General features: G+C 46.9%; 1 protein-coding gene across 1 annotated transcript; it reads left to right on the top strand.

Moving 5' to 3' along the window:
- Positions 1–2,327: 2,327 nt before the first annotated feature.
- Positions 2,328–4,287, top strand: LOC129714051 (uncharacterized). Its single transcript, XM_055663509.1, has one exon. It carries the CDS (start codon positions 3,055–3,057, stop codon positions 4,285–4,287), a length of 1,233 nt encoding a protein of 410 aa, XP_055519484.1. The 5' UTR covers positions 2,328–3,054.
- Positions 4,288–14,014: the final 9,727 nt, after the last annotated feature.

Here is a 14,014-nt window from a genome sequence, read left to right as displayed (position 1 = left end):
CTTGAGAACCTGCCTCCACGGACTCACAACTCTGTCCTTCCTCAATCAGGGCACACAATACTCCAGGTGTGGTCTCACTAGGGCTCTGTACAACTGCAGAAGGGTCCTCATTTTGTTGGCATGAAGTTTGTAAAACCTCAGACATATCTTATCACATTTACACCAAAGAACTGGTGCACTATGTTCCCAATTAATTGTATCTTAAACTGCAACCTCTTCCTGCATTTTGTTCTTGCCACCAGCACAAAACGTGTAACAAATTAGAAGTGCCTTTCAATGTAAGTGGACAGGGACGAGTGGAGTTGTATATTATCGTCATCTAAACTCACCAATGCTATACGGTAATAAACAATTTGTGTTGTCCACTTGAATGAACTTGCTGATGAATATGTGAGCTCTCTATTTGTTTTGGGTGCTACTTCTAAAATCCCCCAATCTTCTAAGCGATGAGAGACTCAGAGACTGCTGCACCAAATTAGACTTGTTGTTGACTAATATTTTACTGATTTGTATCCTTGCTTCAATCGATTGCATTCTGCACAAGTGATAGGTGCAGAATTTGGCCATTCGGCCCATCGAGTTGGTTCCGCCATTCGATCATGGCTGATCTATCTTTCCTTCTCAACCCAATTCTCCTGCCTTCTCCCCATAACCCCCGACACCCGTACTAATCGACAATCTCAATCTCCGCCTTAAAAATAATGACTTGGCCTGCGCAGCCGTGTGTAGCCATGAACTCCACAGGTTCACCATACTCTGGATAATTTTTGTCAATATAAAACATCCAATGTCTTGTTTAGTTTGGAGATACAGCGCGGAAACAGGCCCTTCGGGTCTGCACTGACCAGCGATCCCCGCACATTAATACTATCCTACACCCACGGGACAATTTTTACACTTACACCAAGCCAATTAACCTACAAACCTGTACGACTTTGGAGTGTGGGAGCAAACCGAAGATCTCGGAGAAAACCCACAGGTCACAAGGGAGAACGTGCAAACTCCGTACAGACAGCACCTGTAGTCGGGATCGAACCCGGGTCTCCGGCGCTGCATTCGCAGTAAGGCAGCAACTCTACCGCTGCGCTGCGCCACCGTGACCACTCCTGATATGTATGAGATGCATCAACAATGTGGTAACAGAGGTGCAGATGCAACTCATTCCAGAGCACTCCATCTTGTCATTGATAAATCCGCTGAGTTCAGTCAAATGAAAGTAATATTTCAGTTAAAAGGACACCAAAATAAATCAAGGAGATCGAACGTGATATAATGCAGAGACGGATAGGGTGGAGAGACACAAAGTGTTGGAGTAACTCAGCGGGTCAGGCAACATCTCTGGAGAACATGGATATGAGATGTTTCCAATTGGGACCCTTCTTCAGACTGATAGGTGACATTTCGGATCAGGACCCTTCAGTATTTTGTGTCTATCTGTGGTATTAACTGCAGAGGGACAAAACAATAGCAAGGAGGACCATGAGACTGGCGGGACAGGGACCTGGAACGCCACCCATTCCTTCTCTCCAGAGATGCTGTCTGTGCCGCTGACTTACTCCAGCATTTTGTGTCTATCTTTGGCCCTATAGCGTAGACAGTCAGAATCTTTTCCCTAGCATTTGAATTTTCTATGGGGTTGGACAGGCTAGATGCAGGAAGATTGCTCCCGATGTTAGGGAAGTCCAGGACAAGGGGTCACAGCTTAAGGATAAGGGGGAAATCCTTTAAAACCGAGATGAGAAGAACTTTTCTCACACAGAGAATGGTGAATCTCTGGAACTCTCTGCCACAGAGGGTAGTCGAGGCCAGTTCATTGGCTATATTTAAGAGGGAGTTAGATGTGGCCCTTGTGGCTAAGGGATCAGGGGGTATGGAGAGAAGGCAGGGATGGGATACTGAGTTGGATGATCAGCCATGATCATATCGAATGTCGGTGCAGGCTCGAAGGGCCGAATGGCCTACTCCCGCACCTATTTTCTATGTTTCTATGTTTTCTATGTTTCTATGACTATCTACCCTATCTACCTACGCCTCTCCTAATTAAATATATTTCCACACACAATATCGTGTGATCTGGAATATCAGACAAATCAATAGCATCTTTTAGAATGGAATTATGTAAAGACTGAAAGAAATCTAAAATAAAATGGTTGCTATGTTCTTTAAGGATAAGGGGGAAATCGTTTAGGACCGAGATGAGAAAAACATTTTTCACACAGAGAGTGGTGAATCTGTGGAATTCTCTGCCACAGAAGGTAGTTGAGGCCACAGTTCATTAGCTATATTTAAGAGGGAGTGGCCCTTGTGGCTAAAGGGATCAAGGGGTGTGGAGAGAAGGCAGGGATGGGATACTGAGTTGGATGATCAGCCATGATCATATTGAATGGCGGTGCAGGCTCGAAGGGCCAAATGGCCTACTCATGCACCTATTTTCTATGTTTCAAATGATGCTGAATCCTTCTCGTCAGATACTAGTACCGATGCTAGCATGTGGGGCCGAATGGCAGGATCTTCTGCCGTTTAATATAACCATTTTTGTGTAGTCAGCGCGAATGGTAATAAACCAGAGATTCAGGGTTTATAGGTGGACAAAAATGCTGGAGAAACTCAGCGGGTGCAGCAGCATCTATGGAGCGAAGGAAATAGGCGACGTTTCGGGCCGAAACCCTTCTTCAGGGTTGATACATTTGTGTGTGTGTGAGTGCGCGGGCGCTGGTGAAAATGTCCTTTAAAATCAATTAGAGTGTTTCTGTTCCACCTCCTCGCCAATGCGCTGGGCCAAGTTGAATTAGCATGCTGTATCGCTAATGAAAGACTCTTCATTTTTGACAGGCCCGGTGGTAGGGGCGGGACAGGCTGACGCTGTAAACAAAAGCATGTTTCCATATCAGTCGCGTTGGAGAGGTCGGTCGGGCGATAAAAACGGACTAAGAATAGAGGGTTGAGAGCATGCAAGGGCTGACGACGTAATCCTGCTGCAGTTGCTTTTATTTTTAAGGGAGAGACCCAAAATTAAATTTAATAAAAGCCCTTGTACTTCGCTTGGAAGCCGAGATGAAAAACAGGGCTTCTGAGGGGATTAGGAAGGGGATCAGAGGTCCCAGCTTCACGGGAGACAAGAAGACAAAGGTCGCAGCCAAGAATCAGAAGACCTGGGTGAGACTTGCCACAGTCTTCGCTTATATCCTCTGCGTGTCAATGACCGCCGTGATACTGGTGATTTATTACACTCTGATCTGGGAGCCGGTCCAATCGATACCGGGACCCTCCAACAGCAACCAGACTGCGGCTCACACAGTTGCAACCGGCAACTTCAGCGCCGGCCTCAGACGGGGAAGCAGTCTGAGGGATTTCAACAACCTCCGACGGCAGAGGAGCCATTTGCGAAGCAGAAGCAGCAGGGCTGACAATCGAATCGACCCGGAGGCTTGGAGGGGAAGCAGCAGGGAGGGTGACAACCCGGGCTTCGTGGCCACGGGCAGCAGCAAGCTCAGAGCCAGTGAAGGAGTCAGCGCCCGCAACACTTGGACCGCAAGCAGCGGGGTCCAGGCTAAGGCCACAACGGGGCGGCTATTCGGAGCCACGGACAGCGGTAAGCTCACAGCGGCAGCCGAGGGAAGGGTGAGACCAGACGGCAAACATTTCAGCACCGTGGGCAGCGACAAGCCCAGGGCAGCCACCGCTCAGAGAGCGAGTCAAACCAGGGAATATTTCAGCACCTTGGACAGCGGCAGTCGTGGAACGCTGGAGGGGAGGCGTGAGATCAGCACCTTGGACAGCCGCTCACCCCCCAGTCCCACACCCCCGTTGTCCCAGGCGTTGGGCCAGAATCAAGGAACATTCGCCGGGTCTACTGACTCTAATGTTGGGCACACGGACCACCCAGCAAGCACTGAGGTGGTCTCTAAACGGTGGACCATCTCGCCCGTCAGTGGAGGAGAATTGCTTCATGAGGATGGGACACTGGCGCTGAAGGGCGCCAGTATTAAAACCGCTCAACCCGGTAAGTTGCAGGCGATGGGAAATGACAGGACACCGACAAGGGAAGCAGGACGCAGCTTCTCTACGAAGACCCGTAAGAGAGATGCGGAGGTCAGATCAACAGATAATCGTGGCAATTCGCCGCAGCCTGAAGCAAGCGAAATTAAAATGGATGAAAATGATGATGTGATATCTCTCGGCAGATACAACCTAACTACTGCCAACCCTACAGAAGACCCAGGGCTGTTTCACCTTCTCTCTGCACCCGCAACACTTGGACCGCAATGCAGGCGGGGTCCAGGCTAAGCCACAACGGAAGGCTAGGAGCCACGGACAGCGGTTCCCTCACAGCGGCAGCCGAGGATTGGTGAGACCAGACGGCAAACATGGCACCGGGCCGCCGACGGACAATTAAAGCCACCGCTCAGAGAGCGAGTCAAACCAGGGAATATTTCAGCACCTTGGACAGCGGCAGTCGTGGAACGCTGGAGGGGAGGCGTGAGATCAGCACCTTGGACAGCCGCTCACCCCCCAGTCCCACACCCCCGTTGTCCCAGGCGTTGGGCCAGAATCAAGGAACATTCGCCTGGACTACTGACTCTAATGTTGGGCACACGAACCACCCAGCAAGCACTGAGGTGGTCTCTAAACGGTGGACCATCTCGCCCGTCAGTGGAGGAGAATTGCTTCATGAGGATGGGACACTGGCGCTGAAGGGCGCCGGTATTAAAACCGCTCAACCCGGTAAGTTGCAGGCGATGGGAAATGACAGGACACCGACAAGGGAAGCAGGACGCAGCTTCTCCATGAAGACCCGTAAGAGGGATGCGGAGGTCAGATCAACAGATAATCGTGGCAATTCCCCGCAGCCTGAAGCAAGCGAAATTAAAATGGATGGAAATGATGGTGTGATATCTCTCGGCAGATACAACCGGTCTGGAAACAACCTAACTACTGCCAACCCCACAGAAGACCCAGGGCTGTTTCACCTTCTCTCTGCAAGGGCGAGCAACAGCCAGTTGCAGGCTGAGCTCTCTCACAAGTCCACCGCTAACAATCTGACAGGGATACGAATTATACTTGGAAGACGGCAAATTTTGGACACGACAACAAGGAAGGAGGAAAGAGATGGTTCCATCGGTTTGGATAGTGACAGAGTGGGCCGAATGGCCACCGGACGTCTATCAGAAAGCATAATCCAGGCATCATTGCCACCGCCAGCTACCAACTCAGCAGAGAGACGGACCAGCGGTAAATCCACTCACACTGAATCATCTAATCTTGGAGTCCACCAAATTCTACAAATCCACCACAAAGACAAGCAACAGTCCGCATCTACTTGGAAGAAAAGGCAGATGGAGACATATACAAATACTGTAGCTAACACTTTACCAACAGTCCCAATTACATAGCTTTACTTAACATATTTTTATATCATAGAAGATACTTTGCAATATATTTTAATGATCTAGAACAATATATATTGCAATATTTTTAGTTTTTGGTATATCTCACTTTAGCGGCAAAATCGAACGTTGTAGAGGATAAAACTGTCAAACAAGATAGCATATTTAAGGACAAGGTATTTTGCGATATGTCGAGTATCATCTATCATTTTACAGGCTTCTTTTATTGTGAGTAGTTTTAGAAGGAATATCATGCATTTGAAGTATTTTGTACTACAAGATTAAACCCATCTCTCAAATCCTGTCATTTTCCATTTTGAATTTCAATATCATATTTATTACATGAACTACTTATTTATGCTTGTCAAAATCTCTAATTGTACTTGTAATCTGTAGAGGAAGTGCATCGGCATTATTTACAGGGGGGTGCAATTTTGTTGCACCAATTTAGGCGCATAATCTTTATCCTAGATATCAGATTAGGTAACATATAGTGAGAGAAAGGACACAATGTATTATTTAAAAATAGGAATTTTTAGTCCTATGTCCTCCAGGCCATTTATGCTCTCATATCACTTCAAGGGCACCTGATCTCGACTTACCTCTAACAATGAGACTGAGTAGAGTCATACAGCATGGAAACAAGCCCTTCAGCCTAACTTGCCCACACTAACCAACATGTCCCATCTGCCTGCATTTGCCAATATAGAAACATAGAAACATAGAAAATAAGTGCAGGAGTAGGCCATTCAGCCCTTCGAGCCTGCACCGTCATTCAATATGATTATGGCTGATCATCCAACTCAGTATCCTGTACCTGCCTTCTCTCCATACCCCCTGATCCCTTTAGCCACAAGGGCCACATCTAACTCCCTCTTAAATATAGCCAATGAACTGTGGCCTCAACTACCTTCTGTGGCAGAGATATCCTCCAAACCTGTCCTCTCCACATACTTGTCTAAATGTTTCTTAAACATTATGATAGCTCTTGCCTCAACTACCTCCTCTAGCAGTTCGTTGCATACACCTACCACCCTTTGCATGAAAACATTACCCCTCAGATTCCTATCAAACCTTTCCACCCTCACCTTACACCTATATCTTCTGGTTCTCGATTCCCCAACTCTGGGTAAGAGACCCTGTTCGCCTACCCAATCCATTCCTCTCATGATATCGTACACCTTTTGTACAGTGAAGTGGGGAGGAATTGGTTCGAAAATTCTATGTGTTACCATATCAGAAATACACTCCCAACTTCCTCTGGCAGTTCTACAGGGAACATATTAGGCTTCACAATGATTGATAACCACATTTACAATATCGCTACATGTACGGACCCAATAGGCAACCATGCAGAACAATCAAGTGTTTTTTTTTCTAACTGTGAAATCTGCAATAAGAATTGTGCAAAAATAATTCAGCTGCAATATTTATGGAGCTGTCACTTTGGAAAGATTTTTAAATGGTATTGCATCTTGTCGGCTGTTTTTAAAATATATTAAACATCTAAATTGTAAACTGGTGTCTGCAATGAAGGTCTGTGCTCTAATGCATCTGGATGTGGTGAAATGTGTGACTTTATTTATATAGCGCCTTTCATGGCCTCTTGATTTCCTGAAGGGCTTTTCGCTTGTCATAATGGAGGAGGTAGGGCAGCTGATTTACAGCAATCATAGCAAAAGGATTTGAGTATAGGAGCAGGGAGGTTCTACTGCAGTTATACAGGGTCTTGGTGAGACCACACCTGGAGTATTGCGTACAGTTTTGGTCTCCTAATCTGAGGAAAGACATTCTTGCCATAGAGGGAGTACAGAGAAGGTTCACCAGACTGATTCCTGGGATGGCAGGACTTTCATATGAAGAAAGACTGGACAGACTCGGCTTGTGCACGCTAGAATTTCAAAGATTGAGGGGGGATCTTATAGACACTTACAAAATTCTTAAGGGGTTGGACAGGCTAGATGCAGGAAGATTATTCCCGGTGTTGGGGAAGTCCAGAACTAGTGGTCACAGTTTAAGGATAAGAGGGAAGTCTTTTAGGACCGAGATGAGAAAATCATTTTTTACACAGAAAGTGGCGAATCTGTGGAATTCTCTGCCACAGAAGGTAGTTGAGGCCACAGTTCATTGGCTATATTTAAGAGGGAGTTAGATGTGGCCCTTGTGGCTAAAGGGATCAGGGGGTATGGAGAGAAGGCAGGGATGAGATACTGAGTTGGATGATCAGCCATGATCATATCGAATGGCGGTGCAGGCTCGAAGGGCCGAATGGCCTACTCCTGCACCTATTTTTCTATGTGTCTATGTTTCTATACCTAGCAAGGTTCCACATACAACAATGTGATATTGAGCAAACAGCTTCTATTATAGATATTGTGGTAATATGTGTTCTGATATACATCTTATCACCCTTCTTGTCTCTTCATCACTGCACTTTGTCCAATCGCCTATCAAAAGCTCCCCTCACCTGCATCCATCTATCACTTGCCAGATTAGGTTGTGCTCCCCACCTTTCAGCAATCTCCCCCTCCCCCCCCCCCTCCCCCCCCCCTCCTTGTCCAGTCCTTTTATAATTTTATATGTCTCTAACTGTTTAGCAAATGTACAGAAGTAGTCTACTGATCCCACGTGCAAGAGGCGTCATGTTTTGGCGCCATTTTCAAAATCCAGTCGGTGCTCCAGTTATAATGAGTGGCCCTCGATCCAGATGAGTCCCCGGCTGTTGCAGGGCCTCCAGCCATCGCCTACCTTGGACGTTTGACCAGCGAGCCGACAGTGCCACTGGGTTGTTGTCGCAGGAGTTGAGAGATAGTGGGTTAGTGGGAAATCAGTGGGGGAACATGAGTGAGGGATTGCTCTGATGGCCAGCATGGACTCAATGGGCTGAACTGCCTCCATCAATATCATGGCAAGTATGCCATATACACTCACTATCCAATTGTACTGGCTACAATTTCCTATCTTATTTGAAACATTGGACACTCATGAATATTTATGATCTGAGACCCTCGCACTATATCCGGCACTATCACAGCATTTGGACAGGTACATGGATAGGGCAGGTTTAGAGTGGTATGGGCTAAACACAGGGAGATGGGATGAGTATAGATGGGGCATATCAGTCGGCATGGGCAAGTGGGCTGAAGGGCCTGTTTCCACACTGTCGACTCTAAAGGAAACATCCTCTCCACATCCACTCCATCCAAGCCTTTCATTACAGTCAGCAGTTAGCAGCAGCATGTGACAAATAGAATTGACTTTGTTGAATATCTGAAAATCCGTCTGAACAGCCTTCAAGGAAAAAAAACATTAGGTGATTGGACTTTTGAGTGTTTCTTGAATCTAAGGTTTGCCGAGGGGTACAAAGTCATGAGAGGAATAGATCGGGTAGATGCACGCAGTCTCTTGAGAGATAAGTTTATTTGGCCTTCCATCACAGCGATGTGATGGATGTTTATGTAAATTATGTTGTGTCTTGGGTCTATGTGTTTGTAATGTATGGCTGCAGAAACGGCATTTCGTTTGGACCTCAAGGGGTCCAAATGACAATTAAATGTATCTTGTATCTTGTATCTTGCCCAGAGTAGGGCAAGCAAGGAGTGGAGGGTTTAAGGTTAAGAGGGAAAGATTCTATAGTGTTCTGAAGGGTAACCTTTTGACATAAAGGGTGGTGAGAGCATGGAACAACATGCCGGAGGAGGTAGTTGAGGCAGGGACTACTGCAACCTTCAAGAATAAATTAGGCAGGTACATGGATAGGACAGGTTTAGTGGGGTATGGGCCAAACGCAGGCAAATGGGACCAGTGTAGATGGGACATGTTGGCTGGCATGGACAGATGGGGCCGAAGGGCCTGTTTCCACACTATACGACTCTATGACTTGTGACAAGTCCTGACATAGCCCCATGTGCCACCTGGTGGCAGCGCTGAGAGTTGCAGGGCCACTGTTCTGTTGTGGGAACAGAGAACGGTATCTAAGATGAGCACCATTTAAAAGACACTTAGGCTGGTATTTAAGAAGGAACTGGAGATGCTGGAAAATCGAAGGTAGACAAAAGACTCAGCGGGTGCAGCAGCATCTATGGAGCGAAGGAAATAGGCAACGTTTCTGCCCAAAACCCTTCTTCAGACTTGGGCTAGTAAATGGGCTGTAAAGGTTTGGTGGGCTATGGACCAAATGTGTCCGTGCCGACCAGCGATCCCCGCACACTAACACTATCCTACACACACTAGGTGCAATTAAAACATTTACCAAAGCCACTTAACTGGCTATTGACCTGCACGTCCTTGGAGTGTGCGAGGAAACTGGAGTTTCCTGGGAAAACCCACACGGTTACGGGGAGAACGTGCAAACTCCGTATGGACAGCGCCCTTAGTCAGGATCGAACCAGGGAGTCCAGTAAGGATGACTAGGGTGTGGGATGTACGGAGAGAGAAGGGATTCAAGGGTTACTTGAAATTATTCCCGATGTTGGGGGAGTCCAGAACCAGGGGCCACACACACAGTTTAAGAATAAGGAGTAAGCCATTTAGAACGGAGATGAGGAAACACTTTTTCTCACAGAGAGCGGTGAGTCTGTGGAATTCTTTGCCTCAGAGGGCGGTGGAGGCCGGTTCTCTGGATGCTTTCAAGAGAGAGCTAGATAGGGCTCTTAAAGATAGCGGAGTCAGGGGATATGGGGAGAAGGCAGGAATGGGGTACAGATTGGGGATGATCAGCCATGATCACATTGAATGGCGGTGCTGGCTGGAAAGGCCAAATGGGCTACTCCTGCACCTATTGTCTATTGTCTATAGAGAAATCAACATATGATGTGCTGTCCCCAATTTCCAGTAGCCCTTGTAATCCCTCTCTCTCCATCACCCCCCCACCCTAGTCACCCCACTAGTTTCACAGTCGTCCTGCTTAGTTTCATTTTTTGTATTCCCTCGTTGTTACCTTTTTCACAGCCAACAATGGACCATTGTGGGCTCCACCTTTCCTTGAAAATCGGTGCCTGTTTTGATTTGTTACCTGTCATTCATTTTGTTGTTTGTACATTTTCATACCTCTAGTCCCCCTTGTCCCCTGACCCTCAGCCTGAAGAAGGCCCTGGACCCGAAACGTCACCTATTCCTTTCCTCCAGAGATACTGCCTGGCCCGCTGAGTTACTCCCTTGTCTTAACATAGAAACTAGGTGCAGGAGGAGGCCATTCGGCCCCTCAAGCCAGCACCGCCATTCATTGTGATCATGGCTGATCGTCCCCAATCAATAACCTGTGCCTGCCTTCTCCCCATATCCCTTGACTCCACTAGCCCCTAGAGCTCCATCTAACTCTGTCTGAAATCCATCCAGTGACTTGGCCTCCACTGCCCTCTGTGGCAGGGAATTCCATAAATTCACAACTCTCTGAGTTAAAAAGTTTTTCCTCACCTCAGTCTTAAATGACCTCCCCTTTATTCTAAGTCTTCGGTGTAATCCAGCATCTGCAGTTCTTTCCTGCTTGGAATTTTCAGTCCTTTGTGCTCAAAATGCCCAGAGAACTCAGCAGAACAAATCTAACTGTAGGAGCAGAACACTTTATCTAAAAATGGACAGAACACATGACTTGTGAAGGAGGCAGCACACGGCAACAGGGTGAGAAATGTGTTTTGTGGTGTTAAAAATGACAAAAGTCACCAATAAAATCTCTCCGTTATAAAAAGCTCACCTTCAATATATGATTCTCACTAGCTTACAACATGGAGTGTCAGAACTTAATGCACCACAACAAAATATTGACCTATTATATTGCAACAAGGTAAATTGGATGATTGGGGATGATTGGTGAAGTCCCGCAACGCGACTTCTCCAGCCCGTGTCGCGGGGTTGGAACGACCCGGAGCGGGGACGTACATCGCCCGGCGCGGCTTCATGGCCGTGGGACATTACAGCGCCCGCCGGGGGCTCCAACATTGTGACTTTTAGACCGGGAGCGGGGCCGTAAATCGCCCGGCACGGCCTAAAAATGGCCGTGGGACTTATCATCGCCTGCCTGGGGCTTGGACATCGGGAGAGACATGGAGAACAGGGGAGAGAAAAGACTTTGCCTTCCATCACAGTGGGTTCACGGGTGCTGTCTGAGTGTGGAGTTTGCACGTTCTCACTGTGACCGCGTGGGTTTTCTCCGGGTGCTCTGGTTCAACTCCCGCAACCCATAGTAGCCGGGTAGATTTGTAGGTTAATTGGTTCCTGTATAAATTGCCCCAAGTGTGTAGGATGCATGGGCAGTGTGCGGGGGTCACTGGTCGGTGCAGACTAGATGGGCCACATTGCATCTCAAAATTAAATTCAAGATTCCAGCATCTCTGTTCTTTTGTGTTTCCGACACACAACCTTTGGTATTTTTAGCTCCCAGGAACAAAAATAAACATATACGTATGATCATCTTTATTTTTGAAATGCCGACTGGCAACATAGTCTTGTTATTGTGAGTCTGAACATTTAGCTCCCTTTTTCCATTCCCACAGTCATTGAGTATAGAAGCTGGGATGTAATGTTAAAATTGTACAAGACATTGGTGAGACCAAATCTGGAGTATGGTGTACAATTTTGGTCGCCCAATTATAGGAAGGATGTCAACAAAATAGAGAGAGTACAGAGGAGATTTACTAGAATGTTGCCTGGGTTTCAACAACTAAGTTACAGAGATAGGTTGAATAAGTTAGGTCTTTATTCCCTGGAGCGCAGAAGGTTAAGGGGGGACTTGATAGAGGTCTTTAAAATGATGAGAGGGATAGACAGAGTTGATGTGGACAAGCTTTTCCCTTTGAGAATAGGGAAGATTCAAACAAGATGACATGAATTCAGAATTAAGGGACAGAAGTTTAGGGGTAATATGAGGGGGAACTTCTTTACTCAGAGAGTGGTAGCTGTGTGGAATGAGCTTCCAGTGGAAGTGGTGGAGGCAGGTTCGTTGGTATCGTTTAAAAATAAATTGGATTGGCATATGGATGAGAAGGGAATGGAGGGTTATGGTATGAGTGCAGGCAGGTGGGACTAAGTGAAAAAAATTTGTTCGGCACGGACTTGTAGGGCCGAGATGGCCTGTTTCCGTGCTGTAATTGTTATATGGTTATATGGTTATTTTCTAAAGTGATGTTCCCTACCGAGGTTTCTTTGGAACGCAGATTATATTAATGGGATCATCGGATATGGGGGCAGTCCAATGTTCCTGTATCCTCATGATGAAGATTTGCCATGGTCTTGACTATGACGATGGGCCAAATGGCCGATTCATAGAATCATACATCACAGAAACAGGCCCCTTAGCACAACTGCTCATGCCAACCAAGCTTAGAAGCTAGTCCCATTTGCCCACATTTGACCCATATCCCTCTAAAGTTACCTTTTATATCCATGTACCTGTCCACATGGCTGTTTATTGTACCTGCCTCAACTACCTCTTCCAAAAACCCGCCTGCCTCTGTGGAAAAAGTTGTCCCTACAACTCAAGCTCCTATTAAATCTTCCCCCCCTCACCTTAAACCCATGCCCTCGATTCCCCTACTGAGTAAAAGACTGCGCATTTACCTTATCTAATCCCCTGATCATACGTTCATAAGTGATAAGAACGGAACTAGGCCACTCGGCCCATCAAGTCTATTCTGCCATTCAATCGTGGCTGATCTATCTCTCCCTCTTAACCCCATTCTCCTGCCTTCTCCCATAACCTCTGACACCCATACACTAATCAAGAATACTCATGATTTTATACACCTCTATAAGATCACCTCTTAGCCTCTTGAGCTCCAAGGAATCTAGTCCTAGGCTGCCCAACATCTCCCTGTAGCCTAGTCCCTTGAGTCCCGGCAAAATAATCGCAAATCTCTTCAGCTTCCTAGCTCATAAGTTCAAATTCATAAGTTCCAGCAGCAGAATTAGGCCATTCGGCCCATCAATTCGTACAGGTTTGTAGGTTAATTGGCTTGGCAAATGTAAACATTGTCCCTAGTGGGTGTAGGATAGTGTTCATGTGCAGGGATCGCTGGTCGGCGCTGATCCGGTGGGCATGTTTCTACGCTGTATCTCTAAAACAAAAAAAGTCGACTCCATCACGGCAGTAGAGTTGCTGCCTCACAGCGCCAGAGACCCAGGTTCGATTCTGACCACGGGTGCTGTCTGTACGGATTTATACGTTCTCCCCGTGACCTGCAAGAGATTTTTTCCCATATTGTCGGCTTCCTCCCACACTCCAAAGATGTACAGGTTTGTAGGTTAATTGGCTTGGTATGAATGCAAAATATGTCCTTGGTGTAGAATAGTGTTAATGTGCAGGGATCGCTGGTCGGTGTCGAGTCGATGGGCCAAAGGGCCTGTTTCCCAGCTGTATCTCTAAATTAAAACCACAATTTATCGTATTTATTCGATGTGAAGTTGGTTTATAGCACCAAAGACATTGGTATTCAAAAGACATCTGGACAGGAACACAGAAAGGAAAGGTTTAAGGGATATGGGCCAAATGCAGGCAGGTGGGATGGGCATAGATGTGGAATCTTGGTTGGCATGGGGAAGTTGGAGCAAAGGACACGGAGTGCTGGAGTAACTCAGCGGGTCAGGCAGCATCTCTGGAAAACATGGAGAGGTGACGTTTCAGGTCGAGACCC

Source organism: Leucoraja erinacea, chromosome 38 (genome assembly GCF_028641065.1).
Source record: "Leucoraja erinacea ecotype New England chromosome 38, Leri_hhj_1, whole genome shotgun sequence".
NCBI classification, from domain to species: Eukaryota; Metazoa; Chordata; class Chondrichthyes; order Rajiformes; family Rajidae; genus Leucoraja; species Leucoraja erinaceus.
This window is presented reverse-complemented; position numbering and strand designations above follow the sequence as displayed.